The sequence below is a fragment of the Pocillopora verrucosa genome, chromosome 5 (assembly GCF_036669915.1).
Source record: "Pocillopora verrucosa isolate sample1 chromosome 5, ASM3666991v2, whole genome shotgun sequence".
Classification (NCBI taxonomy): Eukaryota; Metazoa; Cnidaria; class Anthozoa; order Scleractinia; family Pocilloporidae; genus Pocillopora; species Pocillopora verrucosa.
In genome coordinates this window covers 7716374-7741920 of record NC_089316.1, presented here as the reverse complement: position 1 = coordinate 7741920, position 25547 = coordinate 7716374, and the positions used below count along the sequence as shown (strand labels likewise).

The following is a 25547-nucleotide window of genomic DNA, read 5'->3' as shown; positions in this document are numbered from 1 at the left end:
CTATGCATTAATTAAGGGGTCAAGTAGAAAATGTGAAGGATATCATCACTCGAAGAGGCTAAAACAGTGACATTGGAGATCCAAACGAATTCAGCAAGATCCGAATTTGAGCTCCTTCTTTCTCAGACAGCACATTAAAGAACAGCACTAGGCAGACTTAAGGCACAACCAATATAGTTTACATATGAAAAACTAATAATATAGCCGATAGTAGCCTCCTTAGCAGCTTCAGGTCAGTTTCAAGCAGGAATTTTCTAAATATTTTAGCAAGGAGATTAAATTTACCTTTGCAGTTTTGACCATTTCCATTAAATCCAGGGTGGCATTCACAAACATAATCATTATGTTGATTCAAATAAACCCGTGAAGTGGTGAATAAACAACTGTGAATATATAAAAGTCATATATTTGAACTGCGGATAAAGACATGAATATAATAGCGATCTTCGCAGTAATGAACACTGCCTGAGCAGTGGTGAAAAAAAGGCATGAAAAAAGTTTAGGCCTGTACTGGATTTGGGACCAACATAATGATCAGCTCCCATTTGGCTTGTAAGCTCTGTTAGCCAAACCAGCAGAAAAAAGTTATGACAGCAGATAGACAGAGAGACAAACAAACATGAAGCTACGTAGGAATCAATTCTGAATCGAATTTATCTGAGCAATAAGAAAAGTACAACTTATTAGATTCAATTCAATAAAGGCCTTTTTTTTTATTTCTCTAATTTTAAGTTTGCAATGCAGCATAATAAACGTAAGTCAAGTATTGCTGCTCGACACAGAAAAACTTTTATTACGTTCTAACTCGCTACGCTCAAACAAACGCCAGCTTGATGGCTAGTTGCTCAAGCATATCCAGCCAACGCGAGACTTCACAAAGTGAAACAGTAAGGGATCTTACCACGAAAAAGCTGAGAATTACTGCTGGACTTTAATTGTTTGAGCGCATTACCACCGATGCCTTTGACTTCTTTTCTTTTCCCCTCCACAGCACTCTTTGCATTGCGAAGCTTTTTTTCATCCTCTGAATCAGACGCGAGATCATGGGACTCTTACTCTCAAACTACAAGCCAACCCTCCTTATTTCTATCGGCAATCTTGATCAGCTTCTGACGCTCCTTGATTAGCTGCTTTCCTTCGGCCACTAACTTGAGAACCTCGGATGAGTTCTCGATGCTGCCTTCGATTTGGGTCAAAATGCTATTCGAGTGCGAATTCAACTCGAACTGCTTTCTATTTCCCTTAAACTTAATCGCAGAAGCTTTTTTTTCCGATTTTTGCGGTTTCTTCCAACTGTTTGCCTTTTTCCTCTAATTGGGAAGTGATGTACCCCTTGAAAAGAGAGAGAACTTGGTTAATTAACTGAGAATTCGGGGTTTCAGGCTGCTAGGAGGATGAATTTAGACCGAATAAATAGGCTTCAGCGGCAGAAGACGTGGGATTTAGACCGGTAAAAATGGGCTTTGGAGACAAACGACGTGTAATCATCCTGTGGCGTAGTCATATCAATGTAGTATTACACCAGGAATGAACGAAGGATAGTCAGTGGAAAGCGAGAGCGAAAAGGACGTGATTATACTCTGTAACGCCTTTAATACTAAAATCTACCCAATCATAAAATCCTTAGAGATACGCCTAGGGGCGTGTCACAAAAACCAACGAATAACAAGCTATAAAGTTGTAAAAAAACTGCATACCAGCGGAGAATACATATGCTGAAATCACGGATAGGGAATGAGAAAAGTTAAATTATTCTTTCTTTTCATCGACTTTCTACAACTTTCTACGACTTCCTGTGGAAAACAAGGTTCTGGAACACTTTGATTCTTTAATGTTGCGCAAGAGAGAATTCTTTAGTGTGTCTGTTTTTAATTTAGTTTAATCATTACTCGAAAATGTCATATTCGACATTCATATCCTAATAGTGTGCAGGGAGTTTGTCACCGCGCACATAGTTTGATGGCCTAGCCTAAATTCATCTTTTAAAAAGCTTAGATGTTTCCATAAGCACTCCATTTTGTATACCGTATGTACACGGACGATTCCCAAACATCAGCTTAGATCGTCATCCATAGAATATGTAGAATCCATGCAATAAACTCCACCGGCCAGAAAGATAAATCGGTCAGTTCGTCTCTAGTGTAAATTGCAAACACAACTTAGCATATAAAATTAACTAAAAATAACATTTGAAACCTAACTCAGTGAACATTTTTTCTCTTGTTTCATTCCATCTTTGAATATTTTTGTTGTAAATAAGGGCAATGGCATGAGATTAGCTTCTATTTTTCCCTGCTGAGGAGGAATGCGTGACATTCCTAGTTCAAGCAAAATGTCATGTTACGCATTGGAATTATTCATCTTAAACTCTTAACAGAATATTTTGCAAAGTACACTAGGAATTTTTTCCTTTCATTCTTTCCCAAGTTGTTATTATTCTCAAGTGTATTCATTCATCCATGCCGTTGGCGGCCTTAAGTTTTCTGCAATTCTATTGGTGTAAATTACAGATCTATAGATTTTTCATATTTCCATTTCGAAAATTACAGAGAACCCCTCGCTACGATTCAGCAAGAAGTAAAACTACGGTTAAAAAGTGACATCAAAACAAGTGAGCCACCAGACCTCTGGAATGTTAGAAAAGTAATACGTCCACGCATTAAAATTTTTGTTAATGGAAACTTGCCCTGACTTGTTCGTAATTTCTCCTCCAACAGTTTTTTGCGGTCTTTGGCAGGAGAGGCAATTTTGATCTGCTTCATAGCTGCAGCTTTCTTGCATAAATCAAACAGTTCTGCAGTTTTTTTCCTTGACCGCCACCACTTCACTCAATGCCTCTCTCGCCAAATTTTTTTTTTACTCTCCCACTTTTGCATTGAATTTCGCTCAAAACACTTTGCTCTTTATACCGATGAGAGCGCCTTCGCATTTAGCCTCGTCCTTACGCCGTAATTTTGGTGCCAGAACCGCAAGAACACGGACACAGCCTATTAAATGTCAAAAGGGAAGCGGATGAAAGGTCTTTTCCCCGCGAGAAGAAAAAAAAATCGTTCAATCAATTTTTTGTTCATATGTAAGATTCCTTGAAAAGTTTGCTTTAAGCTTTTTTCTAATTTCGCTTAATCAAAGCAAAGATGGAAGTAATTCTCTCTTAGCATTAAGAGTTTATCTGTTGCAGATTAAGATAATTAGTTCATTTCGAAAGAAATTTAAACTTACAAGGTCCTTCGAATGAGGACATTTACTGGCGAATTTACTTCAACATCATTAAGCGACGATGTTGTCACTAGTTCATGTGAGATGAATGTTGAAGTTACCAGTTCAGTAATTTTCCTTTCCACTGACGATATATCTTTATAAAATAATTCAAATAGTACGTGCGCTCCATAGTAATAATAATAGTACGCGATTGGCCATAAAACCATTTTACATGAGCGTATGTAAACACGCTTTTCGTTCCTCTTTCATTAGTTATTTTATAAAAGAAATGTAAAATGGCTTCGCGTCGTGGTTTCCTACGCTTATCTCGTGTTCTCCCAACCTCCTGCGTGTTTACATCAGGCTATGTAAACACGGAAACCATTTTACATTTCTTAATTCTAGTTCTTACAATAAAATTACATGGGTGCTTTGCTTCAGAGCAAGAGTCAGCTTCCTTGCTACAGTAGTGGGAGTTACACACTGGTACACCGAAGAAGTATTATACATTATAAGAGCCCCACGCAAGATGCCATGGACGGTACCAGTTTCAAATAAATTTCTTACAAGGAAATTTCGAGAAATCACTGAAATAACCAACCTGAATAAACCACTGATGATTTTAGATGAATCAAAGATAGTTAAAGACCTAAATGGTGGTTTACTCAGGTCCTTTAATAGCCAAAAAGCTAAAAAAGTTGTGACCCTCAATTTAGCAAACAGATAATGGAACAGTTAAAAAAAAAACAACAACAACAATAATGACGACAACAAAGCAAAAACAAGACTAGTAATGGAAATTTCATGAAGACGAAAGTAACAGCTCTTTCCTGGCTCCTTGGGTTGCCAATGCCGGGCAGCTTTATGAAAATATACTCACAGAGAATTCATCATCAAAGAAAAATTTATTAGCTTTAATAAGAGAGAAATGAAACGACAACAATGTTTTCATAAAATGGATAAGGAGAAAAATAATTATAGAAGATTTTACACTTCTAAATAAAACAATTGGAATTTCTGTTGTCGAGTTAAACACTAGTAAAAAAATTTTTTGGTAGCTAGGTATTATTTTGTTTATTATATAAACAACATAGGCTTTTACTGACAATGAAAGTCGACTTTATTCATGAACAGTTAAAAAAATATGAATAAAATCGTGAAAAAAATGTCTTTAAGTGTGCAGATAACGAGACTGTTAAAAAGGTTTGAACTTCACTGTCATGAAAGGTGAGTGAGTGTCAGCAGCAGATTGGCGATATCAAATAAACTCACACAAAAATGTAATTTTACACGTACGCAATCACGATTTTCCTCAGGGCTGGAAATCTTTGTAAAACACCGCAGTTTATATAATAAAACAATGCAGCAGATCTTCACTAGCGTTAAAATGTACCGGTAGAAGTTTTTTTTCTTTACATTTAGTCTGTACTACAGTAACGCCCTGGACATTTCGGTGGTGTAACAAAACGGTAAATGTAATAAGACCCACAATTGATCACGGAGATGTCCAATATGAATCTGCAACAGCCATAGGGCAGCTGGGAAAAGCAGACCCTTCTGGAAATTTCACCGTCTTCCACTGAAGGATGGTCGTCATTCAACCAGCCTGAAAGAACTGTATTACATCTATGCCGACGAATGCATTTGTCTGGCATTCTTGTTCCTGCTGCTCCCACGAAACGATACCATCCCCAGAATCCACTGTCACATGACATTTCATTGAAGACTGTGACGTAAGAGCTCCTTCTGTCGGCATTACTCAGGACTTTGTAATTAACACATGGGTCGACTACAAGATTAAATGATAATTGCAAAAATATTATTTTATAACTCTCATAATTATACCTTAGTTGTTTCAGTTCTTTGGAGAAAGTAGTGATTGCTAAGACTCCATGAGTACCTTGGAAAATATCACGCCCGTATTATGTAAAAACAAACTGTAAAACTATTTCACAATTTTTAGTTCAATACATTTCGTTTCCGGATGATATTTGAGCAAACTAATGATAACTATTCTTAACATATTCAGGAGTGCAAGAAAAGTGTTGCGGACTACAAGTAGTGGTGCGGAAGGTATTTAGATGATAGTTTGGTATTCTAACGGCATCAAAATAATTGCAATCGTACGTCAGTATTGTGAAGAAAACGTTCTCAGTATAGAAAAACAACGTGTGATTTTCAACGAGCATAGAATATAGTAACTCGAGTTGCCCGTTAAGATTCTAGTAATTGCGGCTGAATGCTCTGTCAATGGAGTAGCAGGGAATCCGTTGGCGGGCAATGTCATTCTACATATAAGTTAAAATGATTGAAGTTTCCTTTCATGACCGTCTCCCAGGTATCTTTCCTTACCTGTACAGTTACGGGAGGTATTAGTTCTGGCTAAGCTCGCATTCATGTCCCTGCATGGCTGAAAGGGTCTAACATAGTCACCCTTACAGGTACGATTGTAAGAGCCATTAGTGTTAATGCAGTCCACTTCCTTGTTTGGATCTTCACCATCGTTCCTGACTTCTTCTGTACCACGAAAGAGAAACAGAAATATTGAAGACAACGAGAAAAAGTAAGATGTCTTTCAAATTATCGCCTTGGTCATGATAAACCTTACATGAATCCGTTCACCCATAGTTTCAATCATACGATCATACAGCTGTATCGTCACACAAAATATCTATGTGAGCACAGTCATAAGCCTTTTCGCTGAACTATGTTAGATTTTCCAAAGAATTAGGGACCAATCATTGTTCACCACTTGGAAGGGCAGGCGGGAGGAAGATTCTGGGGGGGGAGGATAACATGAGGGAATGTAGGGGTACCATTCATTATCAACAGAGTTTAAAGGGGGGGAGTGACTACAGTAAATTGTCTGAGAACTGATAAACTTTTAGTGAAGAGGGGTGGGTGGGGGGGGGGTTGAAGACTCATAAGAATATTAAAGAGCCTTATGGCGGATGTAAGATCTAAATTGCTTGCTAATTATTTTTTATGGATTTTGGATTATTTATTTATTTCCTTTCTTTCCCACACCTCCTTTTAGTCTTTTTCGTTAAGTTTGTCATCATTTCCCTTCTTTAGTTACACCTTATTTGTCTTATTTGTACGTTTTTGTTCTTCATACCCCACGTAGTTACACAATCCTCTTCTATTTTTATGCATTTTTATGTATTTTTATGCATTTTTATGCATCATTTTTCTAAGCCAGTTTACCTAAACTGGCCACCGTAATGAGTTCAAAAGCTGACTTTTCGAACGTTAACGTTAACCCTTCGTTAACCCCCTGGCGAGGGGCTAACGCTCGAAATGTAAGCTTTTAAATCTTTACGGTGGCCTATTTACGTTATCAACACTCCCCACCGACGCAGCACCACCGTTTCTGTAGAAACTTACCCCCCTTATCCAATTTACGTAAAGTCGCGTTTGGCGCAGTTCTCTTTCTAAAAGTTTTCTTTAATTTTTCGTTTCGTTTTGTATTTATTTTTGTTCGTAATTTATTTATCCTAGTTCACTTAACTTTTATTTTACATGTTTTTAGTCTCAACCTGCTGCTGTGTGTTAGCTGTGAAAATTAAAAACTCTGAGTGAAAAACATAACTCTTTTACTGTTCCGGGGGGGGGTTCAAATCAATCTTGTATCGACCTTTGGGCGAAAAATAAAGAAATTAAAAAAAAAAAAAAAAAAAAAAACGCAACAGAACTTAAACAAAACAGATAAAAAAATTCAAAATAGTACAAAATAAAAGAACACGAAACACAATACAGAACTGAACAGCATAAAAACAATGGCCAAACAATGGGTTTGTTTGAAACTGGTCACCAAAAGAATCAGTTCTTCGTGGGTTTACTACCTTTTCTTCTACTTGAAAATTATTGGCCGACGGCGAAATGAATAAGATTATACAATAATGTTCACTGAGCTTGAGGCGAATCATTATTGTGGTATAACTGCGCAGTAGCTTTCGAATTCTGTTGTAAATTCTGTAAACAAAGCTATTATTGCTATAATTGTGGTGATTATGCGTATCATTGTAAGCTTCTCTCTTCTAAAAAGTGTTCCGTCAAACTCAATAGCAAATTTTGTGCTTTCCGCAATTGTATTTTCTTCTACCACGTTTACCACTTCCGCAGAAACATTAACAAAACGCGAGGCAGCCACTTTGCAATTTAGCACCCCTGCTATAATCACCTCGCACGAGGTGATTACAGCGAGATATGAAGCAAACCTCGACCGATCAGATGGCGCTAGCATATTATACTGATACGTGACATTGTAACAGCGGTTTCGTAGATGACGTTATTTATCACACACTCAGCATCAAGAGGACACAGGACCTTAATCAAGTAATCACTCTATTTTGGAACTGCTGATTAAGTTTCGTTGGATCCATTCACGACCTTTCGGTCTTTTTTTTCTTTAAATTTTTTTGGACTGTGTTCTCCAGTTTGGTGTATAGCCGGAGCTTACTTTATAGGTTATTACTGCTGAAAATCTCTTTGAGTTTGGGCGATTTGTTAAAATGATTATCTATTGCAAATGTAATCCTACGAGTTCGTGACATTTCTTTTAATTGTCCATGCCGTAAGACGGATTAAGCCAGATAATATTTTTCTAATCTAGTTATGTGCTCATAAACTCTCTGATTCTGGGTTTTCAAGATTTAGACATTGCGTGCAGTCGAATTTGGGTGGCATATTCGTACAATCGCCAGTTTTGTAAATCCTTGGTTGTTCCAAGTTCTAGATAAGGTTTATTTGTTCGGAGATTACCGAGGCCGAAACTTGCCCAGGTGATGGTTCAAGGGTGTTTGAGAAAGTGTCAATGAATTCGAACTATGGATGGCTGCCAGCGTTTCTAAATGGATTGTATCTGCAGGGTGACAAACGCCAGAGACTATACGTTTAGAAGAGTGGTCACTAATCTATAAAACGTCAATGGCTTTAAATCCAACCATCTTTCTTCCATCATTGATTTTTAAAAATTGCCATAACGGCAAACATTTACCAGAAATCCTGAATCCAAGAATAAAGTTGTAGATCTCTAGAACCAGTCACGCCATCCATTTTAGTCATTGGCTCCACAGTTAAACGCTTGGCATATCAAACATCGATTTAATTAAGGTTGGACAATAAAGTTTGTGAGCATATCATTAATGATCTTATCCATTGTTCGAGGGGATCTTAAAAGCTGTTTTGGTAAGAAAACAAAGACTTGAGTGACTTGAAAGACCGACTTTAAGCCGAATATTTCAGCAGGAAAATCTAGAAGAATTGTACCGCGAAAAAAATAAAGTTAAAAAAAAAAAAAAGAAAAAGAAAAGAAAAAGGAAAAAGAAGTGAAATGCAAAGCAGATGTCTCATTTCAATAATTTTCGAGGAAAAAGAAATGCTAGTCTACGAGACTAAACTCATCAAACTTTCGCGAATGCTGTCCATATCTCGTATAACCCAGTCAGTGTTCTTTACCAAGTATTCTGTTTTCCGTCTCTGCAGTCTGCGCTCCCTTCTCTAGTTTCACTGAAATAACTGATACCAAATGTCGATCGATAAATACTAGGGCTTCATAAGTAGTTTTGGGTTTCTGCAGAAAATTAATTGTTAAATTCTAACTTCCTGAGAAGTGGAAAAGAAAACGGTGCTGTGAAGTCTCGACATCTTTCTAACTATTTTGTACTTGTGCATCTGGTTCATCCTGAATAACTTTAGAACGAAATCGCTAAGGCGCAAGATGAATTAATTATTACCTCTTAACTCGTTGTGGTCATGGCTTTGCGTAAGATGTTTTCCTACAAACACCACTGCGATAAGTACGGCAATGGACACTATGATAGCAACAATGGTTATCAAACTTTTTCGACGGCACCTTGCGAGACAATTGATAGCTGCCGACACATGTATGCCTCTGGTTTCTGATGGCTGTTCCCCTGGACCTTCACGTTTTGAATGAACACGATCGACAACGATTGTCTGTTTCTCTTTGGACGCCATATCTTTTTCTCTGTCATAAATGTCGGATTTACTTCTTTTTTATCAGAAATATTAGCGACTTACTGTGCTTTAAAGCTGCTTAAGGGAGTGAGGAAATACTTATCGAGAAAATCAATGCCGACATGGAGCGATTTAGGCAATCTCTTTCTACTAACGAGATCTAACCTGGGTCAAGACCCCTTTCAAAGGCATGACTTTTTGTTATGTTTTTTTTCCTTTTAATATGAAGGTCAAATTTTATTTGGTTTGCAATCACATGGTACAATCTAGGATTTACTGAAGATGGGTGCGCATAAATGTCCGATGAGGCAAACAGTTTGGTCTTCGGAAAAGTTAATTTCGTATGTTTTATGGGGTCATTATTGGTTGTTTCGAGCCTTTGGACCAATCTCGGTTTTAAGTCATCATAACATCCACCATGTCCAAATACGTTCTTTATCAGAAAGCGCGCTTGCTTACACGTTTTTCATTTCAGTTTAGGGACTCGATCGAACCACCCAAGCACTCTTGGATTATATCCACCTTCCCAGATTTCCAAGGGGTTAGTGGCACGTTTGCCATAACATCTTGTGCAAGCAAAACTGAAATACTATTTCATCGTTAAATCATGATATCATTACAAAATAACTTAGATCCTACAAGCTCTCTGATAGGTTAAAAACTGATCGTTTACTGCATCGCTAAACCCGTGAAAAATTTGAACATACTGGGTTTGGTTTTAAGTTTATTTCATAGAAGCAAGAGACTGCACTCCCCTTCGGATAACGAGCGTAATAACACATTTGAGATGTTTGAAGAATATGAAGAAAGCTTTTAATTCACTCGCCTCCGGCTCGTGATTAACAAAATTTTTTCGTGTTCTCCCAACATCCTACATGGGTTTTTACGCTGGTAAACTGATAGAAAGTGCAGCTATTGCTTATACAAACAGCTAAGTGCAGGAAATAATCTTTGTTACGTAATTAGTTTATATCACAATTCCGTAAAGTGGATCAAACGTTGGAAAAATACATATCAGTATGGTGGCTTTCAAGAATTTTTTCTAAGTGTACATTTTTCCCACAAGGAAAAAAGGATAGGACTTATCTGGTTGAAAAATTTTACGTAACTTCTATAATTAGGACGAGAATTAAATGCGAAGAAATCAAATATTCCTGCCAAAAATTAGCTTATTGTTATAATATTTTAAAAACGAAGAATTTATCCAATTGTTTTAATTATCTCTCGAAAGCTTTTAAGTTTTAATACTCTGTCGATTTTGGCACGGACACCCATACAGCGTGTCTTACCAGAGGAATCGAGCACTCTCCGATTCGTTTTAAGGTACCGCACCAAGTTGTTGCTGTGGTTACTGATACGGTTTGGGCTCGCGAACTTGTAAGTTCGTTCAGAAATAGATGTTAGTTTTTACAACCCTCATGGGTCAGCACAATGAAATTAACATACGCCCCGGCAGGACATTTACACAATTTCCCATTTCCAGTCTACAAAAGACAATATCACGACTGCGTATTTTCTATTTCTATTCTGTGACGATCATCGTTCGCGACATGCATATCACGTGGTCTTGTGACAGTTGTTGCACGCAGTCTTTTTAAAATAATCCAATGGCTGGTATATTGTTTTCAAAAGAGATTATCTATGGAAAGAATGGTTCTATTGTTTTCAATATTTTTCATGGTAGACCCCAAATATTTGGGGTTCAATGGAGCAAAAAAACTGTCACATAGTAAACATCTCCTGGTGAGGTAAATGCTAAGGAAATTAAACAAAGCGTAATTGAAAGGTTCGTTGTACGCATTTACTTCGGCTAGCTTTGAGATCAATTATTGTTAGCACATAAAGCTGTTTTCATGCTTCGCCGTTCTGGAAAGATGGATGGGAATATAAAGGTGCGATAAAATTTGGGCAAAGTCTCTCAGCTCTGGAAACAGTAAGTTTACAAATGATTTGGTAAGTGGATTTTTTTCCTAGCTCACAGTATATCTGAAAATTGATACATCATGAAGAGAGCTTTCAAATTAATTTTGTTAATAGTGTTACAATAAGAAAAAAAACAAAACAACAACAACATCGGCGAAATTAAAAGTTAGCATGTGGAATTACTCACGCCATTTCAGCAGTAAAGGATATGGACCAGTCCTCAACAGCGGATGCACATTTTTGAGCAAAATAAAATAAAAGGACAACCAAGGACTGAAGAACTCAACTGTAATGATGAAATGATGTATAGGGGCTACTTCCAGTACGTTCTGTGGTCACTGTAATAAATCTTAGTTTTATTGGTGTGAGCTAGCCATGTTGGGTTCTTAATCACGTCACAGTTTGTTCTAGCGAATTCTTAAAGTAGTGAACGCCTATTTAACAGCATAACGTCTTCATCAATTGAAATTTAGCAGGTATCAAAAAAAAATACAATGGCTCATAGGATATGCTAAATAAATCATCGCGCGATAAAATCAAATATTGGCGCGATGAATGGAAATTATCGCGCGTTAAATGGAAAATGATTGAAATGAAAAACGATCGCGCGATAAATGGGAAACTTGATAGGTCACACGTGACCGGCTGTCACGCACGTTATTTTCGTGGACGAGGCAATGGCTGCAACAGTTGGCAAGTTCTTTCTTAATCTAGCAATTTATAAACCTGCAATGTAATCAGATAGATTAGATGATCCACACTTGTTCTCAGACACTGACAGCCATCTCTGAAAGTGTCTTGTTAGATTCGCAAAATCAAGGTTTACTGTACTGATTCATAGAACTGTGTGTCGAAGAAGTATTGCAAAGTACTGCTCAATGATCTTTTCTCGAAAATAAAACAAACTAGTGATCTTAAATCATACCTCCTCAACTGTGGCAGCCATTGTCGTCCACGGAAACAACGTGCGCGACAACCCATCACGTGCGACCTAACAAGTTTCCCATTTGATGCGCGATAATTTTTCATTTATTGCGCGACAATTTCTCATTTATCACGCGATAGTTTGATTTTGTCGCGCGATTAACAACAACAAAACAAAAACAAAACAAAACAAAATGCGGCATGTCTTCTATAGGCCATCGTAGAAATGACCGCTGTTTTTTTTATTTTTTTTATTTTTTCCCCTTCTCACTCATTTTAAAGGCATCCTCTAACAAACCTCTAGCATACACGGGGCGTGCTCATTACACAGAAGCATCTTGGTATCTTGCAGCTTCCCTTTCCGTGATCACATCTTATTACCGGTCTGTTTTCACGCTTTCCACTCGTGATTTCTGATCACAATTTGTGTGGCTACTGCCTCCTACAGGAGGCAAGGCCACATATTTTGTTTTCCTTTGTGATCACGCTATCATCACCGGCCTTCCAGGCCAGGATCATATCTAATTACTAGTCTGTGATCTCGCTTTCCACTCGTGAATTCTAATCGAAATTTGTATGGCTACTGCCTCCTATAGGAGGCGAAGCCACATATGTTATTCTTTGTGATCACGCTATCATCACAGGCATAGTCACGGCGTGAAATGCTATTCCCCCTTGCAAATAAATCAAGGAGTACGTAAAGTTATATTAAGCAATCCTTACTACGAAGCTTATACATGTATGCACTAAATGTAATTCAAGTTGGTGAACAATTTTTCCTTCAGTTGAGTGGCAAAAGTCATGACTCATTCCAATTCATCTATTATCTTTAGTTTAAGATCGTGATAGCCAATATTACTCACGTATGTCAATAGTGAAGAATATCGACCTTACATATTAATAATGAACTAGTTATAAAAGCATTCGCAGCGAACTGATCCGTTTCCAGACTTTAGAAAGTCACTGCACCCGGCTTGGTTCATGCACCTGCTGGAAATTTTATCATGGTTTTTTCCGCTATCAGATCTTAGCTACAGCACATACACTGCATTTCATCTAATGTTCACTTTACGACACTCAGTTGAGATTACTCCAGGTAAGATAAATGTATTTATTAAGAGTTGCACAATTTCTCTAAAACTTGATTGCACTATTCTCCTCTATTTACACAGCTTAAAAAGCTGATCTATAAAATTCAGTTTCCTCTGAGTAGACCATCTATGATTTACATTAATTTTTTTTTTAGGTTTATGAATAAATAGCGTTTATAGGTGTTTATCTTATTTGTTATGCGTTTAAATTTCTTCTCGGGCGTGGAAGATAAGTACTTGACGGGAGAATCGTGTGCAACTTCTGACCCTTAAACCTTACCTTAACCTTAACCCAAAATTCTCAACACTGGCATTTGGGATTTTCACACACCATAATTAGATTAATGGTTTCATAGGATGGGAACCAGGGCAATATATTTCTTTCAAAACTCTTCAGCTTGGAAACTTTTTCATTTTAGATTATAATAAAGTTCGGATAAAACGCGTGCTGTCATTTGTTGAAAGAGCGTGCTCTATGAGAGTATAGAGCTAAAGCTACAGCACAGTCAAAGCTGTCACGCCATCTGTCAAATTGTGCCATGTTCGACCGGCTTTTCCGGGACTTCTTTTTAGCTTTTTTTCGATAATTGAAAGTGAAATTTCGGAACAAGCGAGCCGACAAGTATCAACAGAAGACCAAACAAAGGTTTGTAAACATACCAAGCGCCGTAATTTACGTTATTAAAACGTGAGCAGATTGGAAAATCCTCAAAGGAAAAACAAAATAGACATTCCGAGTTTTAAAGATTTTCACGCTCAGTTAGATTGCAAGCTTACGTACGGTAATAAAAATCAAACGCAGCTAACACTCGTATAGTATATAAAGTTCAGTGTTCAAAAACAAAACAGAACAAATCAGAAATGATGAAAAATATAACCAAACTGGCATAACTGTTAAAATTCATACTAATCATGACGGTGTCTGAGCGAATATGATCATGCTGAAGTCCATCGCGGCTTGCTCATTATGGCGATTCTCCGGTCATCACAGTAAAGCAAGCCTCAGAAACTACATCAGCCGCCCTTCGAGTGAAAAAATAAGAACTTGCTCTGATATCCTTTCCGATGCGTCGAGTGGAAAGTCATATCAGTCACTGCAACCGAGTTTTGCGGCGCTGTCATCCCGAGCGATCTTCATGTTCCGGTGAATTCGGCTGTCGTTCATTCAAAAAAACACTTGCATCGAACAGTTTGTTTTCTATCTTGTCATGTGAAAAAACTCGCGTGTTTTTATAAGCCATAATTCGGCTGAAGTTCACTATACATTTCACCTCAAGATTCTGTATTAGGGACTTAAAACATTCAGGCAAAAGTGTTAAATTCGACCTGCCGAAATATTTCAGTTTGTAAACTATCGCAGAATGTGAACTTTGATGGTTTGACACTTTTGACAGCTTTAGTCTTGTACTGCCAATCAGATTATTTGAACCTTTCTAACAGGGATTCTGATTGGCTTATTGTAGCGTGCTTTATGAGAGTATAGAGCATGCTGACGACACTGTACTTCGCTTTGGAAATAAAGTTTGTTTTGAAAATTGAAAGTAATGCTTGGAGAATTTAATGGATTCTTTATTATAAAACAAATAGAGAAGCCTTGACTCAAGAAGTGGGGAGAAACACTCGACTACGTCTCGTGTTTCTCCCTACACTTCTTTCGTGCTCTAGCCGCTTCCTGCGTGCTTTATAACAGAACAGAGCACAGTCAAGGCTTCTCTATTTGTTAAGTGAAACTGCACTAAAAACAGTTAAACTTTAAAGCCATACCTTACTGCCTCCCACTAGATAGTATTTTTACGCTAGTCCTTACATAATCGTGTTTGTTTTTTTTATAAAGCAACTATCAGACTGAACACATCATAAGCACTATCAAAGCGGCATCTAATGATTAAAATAAACTGAAGCGAAAATTATCATACCGTGCTATATATTGCATCCTGTATTGCAGCTTCTAACGTTTTGAGAACAGAGTTTCATCATATTTGCTTGTTATCATGCTGATTGGTTTTCTCGCTTGTCTAGGATTTCAATATTTAAGCATTTTACCTTTCTATTATTATTATTATTTTTTTTTTTATTACTTATTTAAGAGGCTGTCTCTCTTATTTCCAGCCGGTCAATTTCGCGTCAAAAATAATTTTGCCTGAAACTCTGTCAACAGAAAGACTTTACCTAGGAAAGAACTAAATTAGATTTGGTTTGATTCGAAATAATTTTCTGACTGCATCAGGGGCCATAATTATTTCCCAGTCCGTAAGGACCGTCGCAACGTCTCGAAAATTGAAAAATAGGCATATTTTGTAACATTGTAAAATATTTTATTCGCATAGTTAAGCCACAAAATTTATCTCAGATTGCTTAAAAACCTTTCTGGTTTGCCAAGAAAGTTAGAATTTGCCCTCTCAATATATTTGAAAAGGCGAATTTTAGCATATTTTGACCACTAGAAATCGTCGTCGGCCGATGGCCGTAAATAACATTGATTTAGACGTTAAGTTTTGGGATTTGGGACCTGGTTGACGACTGTATCCTACACAGCCGTTAAGTTAAGACATTTATAGGCAAAAATATGCAAAAACCCCTGTACGTTTTCGATTTTTCAAAAGTTATGACCGTTGAATCAGCGCATGTACGAGCATTAGCGATTTTTTCGCCCACACCAAAATCGAACCACTGGAGCAGATTTCGTCATAAATACAGCTTACCTTCGTCGCATCTTAGGTTTATGTGAAATTTCAGATATTCCCCACTCCCCAAACTGGTGAAATTTACGATAACTCCAGCAAATAACTCCAAACTTCAGCGGTCGGCATCTATCGATACTCTTCTTTGACTCGTTGTTGCGAACTAAACTCGAAAACTAAAGCCATGTTTCGCGCTTAATGTCCTGTTGAAAGTTTGGATTGCAGCTGCATTCTCTTCAAGAATCAGTCATAGAACTCCATTTGTAAGTCTATGTGTCGAAGTTTGGGGGCTATAGCTCTACGATTGCACTATCGCGAATAACAGAGGTCCGCATTAACCATTGCGGGTGAACCCGCTGACCCTTTTTTTTCTGGAAGGCCTGCAAAGTGTGGTATGGCATGTAAGTGCTTTTTCAAAACCAGAGAGGCTTCAGTCTGTAGCGAGTCTTCAGCGAGGTTGATAAAGCTTTCAGAATGTACGGGTGATATCAGCGATCATCTACGAGCATGTCACTTAGGTCAGCTTAGAGGAACGGTACAAGAATATGAGCTTATCATTAACAGGTCAGGGTTGCCACACGACCTTTCCCCTGATCAACTTGAAGAACTTTGGGTTTGCGAAAAGCATAGAGGAAACATGGGTAAAAACTGGCGACCACGTCGCACTTGCCAGTACCCGCTGCACAACGGCCGGGAAAAGCAGATAAATACTAGAAACGCAGTTCTTCTCGACATGTCAAGGGAAATTAACACTATCTTTGCAGAACTCGTTCCAACAGGTTCCCGTAAGTACGATTTTTATGTAAATTCTAGCTTACCAACCAGGTATTGTCCTGAAATGAAGGGAAGGGTTTAAATTAAGATGATATCTACACGTATTCTGAGGTGCGGTAAATGTCAGAATTCAGTATTTTGGAATTTGATTAACATTTGGGCCAAATCTCGCACGCAAGTGAGTATAAAACAAAATAACTGCTGCGATTTCGTCCCAAGATACGTACCGTGATACCACATGGCAGCTAGTGCAACTTGATAAGTTAAATCACACTTCGACTTGTAACATTGCTCTGAAGCAAACTTGAACCTAAGTTTCCAACACCACAAAATTGTAACGTTAGTCAATTATGTATATAATCGGGAAACACAGCAACTGCACTGAAAAAGGCGTAATACATTGGGTTTTACTGCCCTACCTTATCTCTAACATCTACATGTTTACAAAAGCATTTTTTTATGTCATACACGCAAGGCGAGATACTAGATAAATAAACTTGGAAAGTAATTTGACACCAATGTTAACGCCGATGCAAGATAACATTCCTTCTGTTTTGACATTTATACATTTACACAAAGCACTTTTGTGTTATTGATATAAAAAACGAGGAGGCATCGATTTTCGCCCTTTTATCCCTAAATAGAGTCAGAGTTTAACAACCTTTGCAAACACCGCCTATCCGAAAATTGAGAGCGTACCCTAGGGTCACGTGATAATAGTGCAACAATTTTATTTGTTTTCTATAAGTATGGCTCTGCTTATTATCATTTTGCATTATTGTTGTATTTCGTGCTTTTCAGTGATCTGCGTATCTTGTTACAAGCTGCACAAGATCAAACTCGCGGAGAACATGATGTTGTTGCAAGGGCAACGTTCCGAAGAAAGTAACCAGCAAGAGGACGAACCTTACAGGTGATATAACGCTACCTGATCCTATAAATAAAGCATACCATCGTATACATTGACACCTAGAGAACTTTTAAGGACAAATGTTCAATTAAAATGCTGCATACTAGCAAAATTGTTTTCCTCGGCGTGGCCACACACTATAAAATTTTGCACAACATTGCTAATGCAGCAGGTAAGTTATGTTTACAGGTACGCGGCCAAATGGGTAACATTTTTTAAAAAGTGACAAATAGTGTTTTGGCTTTAAATGGGGTGACCTAAAAAGAGAAAATGATTGATTAATGTACCATAAAATTGCACGCGGTGGTGCTGATAGTGAACAGAACTGAATTATTTGTGCGTATTGCTGACGAAGAATGAGTTCTTCGTTAGCAACAAATTCTACTTTCGCAACAATGCGTGCAAAGATTTCAGTGGGGACACACTATGCAGTCAATCACATGGCGGGATAACTTCAAATTTTTGTTTGATTTTCTCAACTCCCAGAGTCGCCAAACGAATGGCAGCTATAAATCTTGCAACAGTTACAGCTGATTGGACTCCGGGATGCAGATCTGAGACCGACAGCCAGAGCTCTGGAGACGACGAAGCTGCTGAAAGTACCAGCGAGTTAGCAATGTCGGCGTTTACAGATGCCATGGAGAAACTGAACCCGGTAGCAACCGGTGCTGGCCGCGTCAGTCCGTTGACCTTTCAGCTGAAAAGTACATGGGAGGAGGCAAAAGAACACGAGAAAGATATTTGCATTGACAAGGCTACTGAAGCTTGTACCCTCGTTTGTGACATCATTGCGCCGAAGGCTGGACAACAGCTATTTCAGACCTGTTTTACATCAGATAAAGGGACTAGCCACTTAGACCTTGTACCATTGATGCAGGCCTACAGCAACGCCATGACCAGTACCTTGAAGACCCAAATTCTAAGCCTCTATGCTTATCGATATCCAGTGAAGACCCTTCAGAAAATCCACGAGCCATACTCAAAGTTAAGCGAATGGCAAATTAGACGAGCTAGGGCTCATGCAAGAGAGTGTGGACCAGGTTCTATGGTCGAAAAGTCCCCGTGTCATCGAGTTCGACTGCCACCAATAAAGCTTGACCACTTCTTAGACTTCGCGAACCGCCCTTACTTTTATTAAGACGTGTCACTTAGTACGAGGAAACTGAGGCTCAGCAGTGGCGAGAAGATCACAATGCCAAATGTCATTCGCAAAGTCATAAGGTCAACAATGGTCAAGCAGTACCTTCAGTTCTGCGAAGAAGAACAGTTTGAACCACTAAGGCGTTCAACCCTATTTCGCATCCTCGAGGTAAGGGAGGCCTCTCAACAGAAGCCCCTTAGTGGCCTGGATAACACAGCAGCTGACGGGTCGGCGGGGTTCGCGCAACTCTTCCGAATAGTGGAGGAACTTGATCAGATTGGGCTCGCAAAGAACGTGGCAGACGAACTACGGAGAGCCCTCAGCGAGGGTAAGAGGTACCTCAAAACCCAGTTTCAGAGTCACTGCCAGGAAGATGAGAGCGAATGTCCCGACCACTGTCGTAAGTTTGGTCTCAGCGATCCAAACGATCCAGATTTTTAGGAACAATGCTCACATCAACACACGCTTCTCTGCCCTCAATGCGACGAGATTAATTCCGTTTTTCAGAAGATGCAACAGATTGTTAAGGATAACAAAACCTTAAGTTTTTACAGCGAGAACCAAAAAAATTACTTGTTGTACGACATCCAGAAATCTTCAGAGGCTATCGTCCAGTGGAAAGCTCACATTATGAGATCCGTGAATCAGGAATGTGCAAAGCAAGATATTATCGCAAAGCTTGACCAGACTTCGTGTCTTCTTGTTATAGATTGGGCCATGAAGTTTCTGCAGCTGCGCTATAGAGAAAAGCAAAGTGACTGGTGCGGAAAAATAGGGTTAAGTTGGCACATTAGTAGCGTTGTGTCTCGAAGCAAGTCTAACACGACGGAAGTCATTTCGTACGCTCATCTCTTTAATCAGTGTACTCAGGACTGGTATGCAGTTACGTCCATTCTCGAAGATCTTCTAAAGCAGCTGAAAGTCAAGAATCCTTTGCTGCAGAAAGTCCATCTAAGGTCAGATGAAGCCGGTTGCTATCACAACAGCTCCCTAGTAACCGCTGTGAGAGATGTCGCAAAAGCAGTTGGGGTTGATGTTCATAGTTATCACTACTCGGAGCCGCAGTCTGGTAAAGACATTTGCGATCGTATCCTCTGTCAATGAAGTCCTCTATTCGTGCTTACTGCAACGAAGGGCACGATGTTCTAACTGCCGTGGACATGAGAGATGCATTGACGCAACACCCAGTAAAGGGAACAACAGCTGCAGTGAGCATAGTCGACGAATCAAAGAACACTCTCTGTATAAATAAGATTGAGCATTTTAGTAGCTTCCACAACTTCGAATATGGAGATACCGGTCTGAGAGTTTGGAAATGTTATGGCATCGGTAAAGGGAAGTACATTCCATATGACGTAATTTATATCAAGCACCAGGGTCAAACGTCCCTTCAAATCATAGAATCTCAAGGGTTTTATGATCCTCCTGAAAAGCGTGTGGTCAAGCGTCGTTCAAAGGGCAGCAAGGAAACAGAGAGTACAACGCCATTGTTTAAATGCTCTGTGCTTGGATGTGTTGAAGTGTTCGAAACGTTTTCGCAGCTAGAGCTGCACCTGGACATTGGAAAGCATACAGTCAGCAGGTTAAGCGAGTATGATGTAATCAAAAGGGACTGGGCCCTTAAGTTCTCGTCGATAGATACCGCTGGTATCGAGTGTTCGAGCTGTTCGGTAGATTCCAGTACACCACTCACTTCTCCCGTGAATATTTCGCCCCACTCGTCTCTACGAACAGGAAGGGCCGTAAGCAAACCAAGCGGCAGCATTAGATTTTCAGAGAAGGTAAAAGAATACATAACGGCACGGTTTAGGGGTTTACACTTGGAGAAAGAACTGGGCGAAAGGCAGACCCCGCCCAAGTGGCAGTGGACATGCGAAATGCGAAAAATGAATCAAATGCACGTTTGTTCAATAGAGAACAGTGGCTGACAAAGAGCCAATTTCAGAGCTTTTTCTCCCGGCTAGCAGCAATGCGACGAAAAGATCAGGGTGTGATCGGGATATCGCTGGATGAGGAGGAAGATGTCCAATGCGTCCAGGAAAATTCTGAGAGACAAGATCTGGTCGACAAAGTTAACAAAGAGATCAAAGTCTCACATCCAATCTGCTACGACACGTATGATCTCTGTGAACGTTACCACAGTAACACACGTCAGAAATTCAATTTGGTTTTGTTGAGAGCCATCTGTAGTCATTTTGAGATCCCTGTAAAATTGAGAGACAAAAAACAGATCCTCATAGACAAACTGTCGGACTTGATTAGTGATTGTCAATGTGTTTCTCAGTAGACTTGTGTAAACAATGTCCTATACGGTGGCTGAAAGTGCAGAATATGCTCTACAGATACAAACTACCTTTAGTTCCCATATCAAGTTCTGACGGCGTTGTTATAGTGTAATATATTATAATATCTAGTAGTTAGTGAAATGTTTTGATGAAAACAATAGAAAATTTACCAAAAGCAGCACAAAACATCTGTTCATATGAAGCAAGTGTCAAAGTTTTTATCACGTTGGTAGCCGATTTCTCCGACTATTGGCAGGTTGCTGGTCTGTGGACACAATCGACGCGGAACCGAGAGAAGCAAGCTCAGGATATATGAAACTGATTTATTAATTATATGATATCACACTCCAGGTAAAAGCATTTATTCTTTTCATCCAAAATTTTTCTCCCCAAATATTACATTGGGATGTAAAGTGGGATACAAAACAAAACCATACGGCACAACGTACGGCACAAGCTATCAGCGGTCTTCTTTTTTGTGCGGACCTTTGTGAGAACAGTATAACATCGAACTGGATCGTCGTGATCTAAATTTAAGCGATTATTACTTCACTTTAGAAGCCTAAAACCTTCATTTCCCCCCTCAGCTTCCAGGCATTGAGAGTTTATATTCTGACTTTGGAAAAAATTCAGCTCTGCAGCGGTGTTAAATGGGTGATTCACCGCGAAATGTGGCTATACCTTGCTATTTGTTGAGGTTATCATGGAATCCACCAATTTGGTTATTAGAAAATTCTGAAGTGAGCCATGAAGCCGGGCTGCAAAGCGGGTAAGCTGTATTTATGACGAAATCTGCTCCAGTGGTTCGATTTTGGTGTGGGCGAAAAAATCGCTAATGCTCGTACATGCGCTGATTCAAACGGTCATAACTTTTGAAAAATCGAAAACCTACAGGGGTTTTTGCATACTTTTGCCTATAAAGGTCTTAACTTAACGGCTGTGTAGGATAGAGTCGTCAACCAGGTCCCAAATCCCAAAACTTAACGTCTAAATCAAGGTTATTTACGGCCATCGGCCGACGGCGATTTCTAGTGGTCAGAATATGCTAAAATTCGCCTTTTCAAATATATTGAGAGGGCAAATTCTGCCCCCGCCCTACAGTACCATTTTATTATTATTTTTTTTTGAGTTGGGCTTGTTGTTTACAGTTGTGTAATTTTTCTGTTATGCTGTTACGGAATTGCGGCTCAGTACTTTGGTGTTAGTAATTTTGGATCTCAAAATACTACAAGTGAACAAAATGTAGTTTTGGTAAGTGCTTGGGGTTTTTTTTTTTGCTGTGTGGTTTAACTTAGGATTTGTTTGTTCTTCACGATCAAGAAGAAGCAGAATGTAGGGACTTGGGTGAGTTTTAACATTGGAATGTTATAGGTGGCATTGGAGAACAATTTATAGACAGCATTGATGAACAATTTATTGTTATATAGTTATTAGACACAAAATTATACCTTAAGAGGGCCTACATTCTCTCTTCTCCAGTCTTCCTCTATACTAGGACAATGACCATTTGCGGGAAAAACGTTGATACCTTGCGGCCGTGCAAGTGATCAAATCGAGTTTTTTTCTGGTTATGATCTACCGAAAATACCCATATTCTCAATAATAGCAATGATCGGTTGCAAAGTGAAGTAAAAATTGCAACAGGACTTTAGTCGCTAGGCTTAATGGTTTACGATATTTTCTAACGTCTTATGATTCTGGCAGCTTGCCAATTAGTAGTAAAACCTCTCATGTACAAGAGCAATGACTATGCATCTATGGTAAGAGATGAAGTAGCCCATGTGTAGGATATCATAACTCGACGAGGCTAAAACAGTCATAATGGAAACCTAAATTACTTTAGAGGGATCTGAATTTGAGTTGGACGGCAATGGCCATCTGAGAAGCAACAGGTTAGTTCCAGCACTAACGAGTTAAAAGGTTTGTAGGAAAGTAAACGTACCTTGGCATTCAAAACCATTCCCAACGTATGAGGGATTACAAGAGCAGTGGTATGAGCTCTGAGTTTTAATGTAAGAGGCATTCGGATGGCATTCGTTCATTTTAATACCATGACCTTCCTTGCATTCGTCAATGTTTGAAAGAGAACAAGCATACTTTCCTTACAATCAAGATAGAACGAATCATAGTCTCTGGAAGAATGAAGAACTAAATATTACATAATTCAATACGCGAAATTTTAATAACACCAATGTTGTTGTATGAAGAGCAAAATTTTATTAATCAAAAATCGGACATCAACGAGAATATGAAGCGATTAACAGTCGCTCAGCCATGTATACTTCGTATTACATCAAGATAATAATTCCAGGCTCTAATTGTGTAACACAATAATTACATTTTTGGTTGAATTATTGCAGTTTGTTGCGAAGGAGTTTATCACCTTTTCGCCGGCAGTTATTGCAATTTATATGATCGAGCGCTCAGATTTTGTTTAAAACTGATACGCATATGATATGTATATATTTATTAATATTCCATATTATACATTTCTATTTCTAACCTTTACTAAACTACCTTCCCTTTGCCTCTAATTATCGCAACCTCCGTCCAAATTAACGACAGAGAAAAGACAGAACGCGTCAAAATTATTCATCGACAATTTTGGAACATGACCCCAGAGATTCGTCACATGATTGAAGACAGTCATAACACAAATTATCAACTATAGTATTTTCTCCCTATACCAGAATGGAAATTGCAGCTTAGGTAATTTTAGGCATGAAGTGAAAAATAACCTTTTCTAAAAATTTCTCCCTCGAATGTAGGGGGACACAAGCATCGATATCCCTTGAGCGTAAATCCAGGCTGGCAAGTTGCGTTATTTTGGCACTGGGAACTCTTGTAACAAGCGTTCTGAAGAAGAAACAAAACAATGAAATAAGGAAAGAAAGATGGAGGGATTGAATGAAAGAAGAAACTAAATACCGAATGATCGAATGCACGAGAATATGCATAAACATTAATTATTGTTTTTGTCTTATTCCAAGGCGATAATTTCGAAAAATCAATTTGTAACTCATCTTCGAACTACGATAATAAAAAAATTGGCATCAGTTGTCAAGTCACTGTCATATTTCAGATGCGTGACATCGTGCGTCACAAATGTGAACTGGTTCATTATTGTTAGGAGCTTTTTTGAAGTTAAGACTGACACAGTTGTCGTTCAGATAGCACATTAGCTCACAGTCATCCAAGTTCTTGACGCGTTTTTCTGCAATGGTATGGTTTAGCAAACGTCTTTCGGCAAAGAAGTAGTGGTCGGAATTGTTTTGAAAAGCGTTTTGTCACTTGAGGTTCTATTTACTTAGGAACCTGGGCGTCGATACTTTTCCTTCAATCCTAAGAACTAGGTGATATCAAAACAAGGGAAAGACAAGCTATCGTCATTCATCACACGAATCTGAATTACGAAAAAGTTGATCTACTCATTAACGATCATCTACCAAAATTTTTCTTATACAAAAAAGTTCTCTTCAATGGCAAAATGTGCTTCTTTACGATACAAAATAAAATAAGATAAGATCTTTATTAGTGCTCCAAGAAGGCTTTTCAGTCCTAATTTACACAAATACATTGGTTGTTGTCTACATTAGGAAAACTACCAATCAATCCTAATTTACAAATGAATATTAAATATTACCTACAATAAAAGGGCGTTCAGTCCTAATTTGTGAATATATAACAATCATCGTATAATGATACGATTAACTATTTGAAAAATACAATTGGAAAAGATAACCTTTCAATTTCCTCTTAAACATTGCTAGGTTATTACAATCAGTGATAGCAGTCGGCAAATGAATGAGTTCCACATAGTTACTGATCGGTACGGAAAAGATCACTGCCCAGAAGCAGATTTGTATCCCGGAGAATCTAATTTGTTCTTATTTCTAGTATTTCGACGTGTATGGTAGCCCTAGTGACAAAGCGGGAACAGAGATATCAAGGCGCTTGTCCATTGACACATTTAAACGTGAGAATGCCAACAGAATATTTCAACATACTACTAACAGGAAGCCAATTTAAGTCCCTCAGGACAGGTGTTACAACTCTTGCAGCAAAATTCTGGACACTTTGCAGTTTGGAGAGTTCTTCTTTGATGTACTGGACCATACAGGAGAACAATAAAACAATTGACTAAATACCAAAGCGTGGATAACATTCTCCAAAGACTTTGAGTAAAAAAGATGTTTAATTCTGTTAATTTGGCATAGGCTAGCAAAACAATATGAGACAGTGTTCGTAATATGTTCCTCAAAGCTTAGCGTTGCCTCGCTGAGTTGGATGGAGTAACTTCTTTGCCTAGTAAAGTGACATGAAAATCTTTGGGGAGTCTTAGCAGTATCTGGCGATTTCCCATCACTAAGAGTTTAGTCTTATCAGGGTTGATGAGGAGACCATTATAACAGCACCACGTAGCGATCTTAGCCAGGTCTTCGTTTATCAGCTGCACCACTGTGGTAGCATCTTTGACAGGAAACGACAAGTACAGCTTTGAGTCGTCAACAAATGATTTCAATGAGCCACTTTTCGGGATGGCAGGTAAATCGTTTATGTATAGGTTAAAGAGGGCCGGCCCCAAAATCAACTTATGAGTAGAGCCATTCATTCATACTGTGCGTAATTCAGAGGAAT

General features: G+C 38.6%; 1 protein-coding gene across 1 annotated transcript; it reads right to left on the bottom strand.

The window, feature by feature from the left end:
* Positions 1-4103: 4103 nt before the first annotated feature.
* On the bottom strand, positions 4104-9200 carry LOC131775273 (uromodulin). Its single transcript, XM_066166798.1, has 3 exons — positions 8937-9200; positions 5551-5715; positions 4104-4987 (listed from the first exon to the last, which is right to left on the bottom strand). The coding sequence occupies exons 1-3, from the start codon at positions 9178-9180 to the stop codon at positions 4617-4619; spliced, it is 780 nt and encodes a 259-aa protein (XP_066022895.1). The 5' UTR covers positions 9181-9200; the 3' UTR covers positions 4104-4616.
* Positions 9201-25547: the final 16347 nt, after the last annotated feature.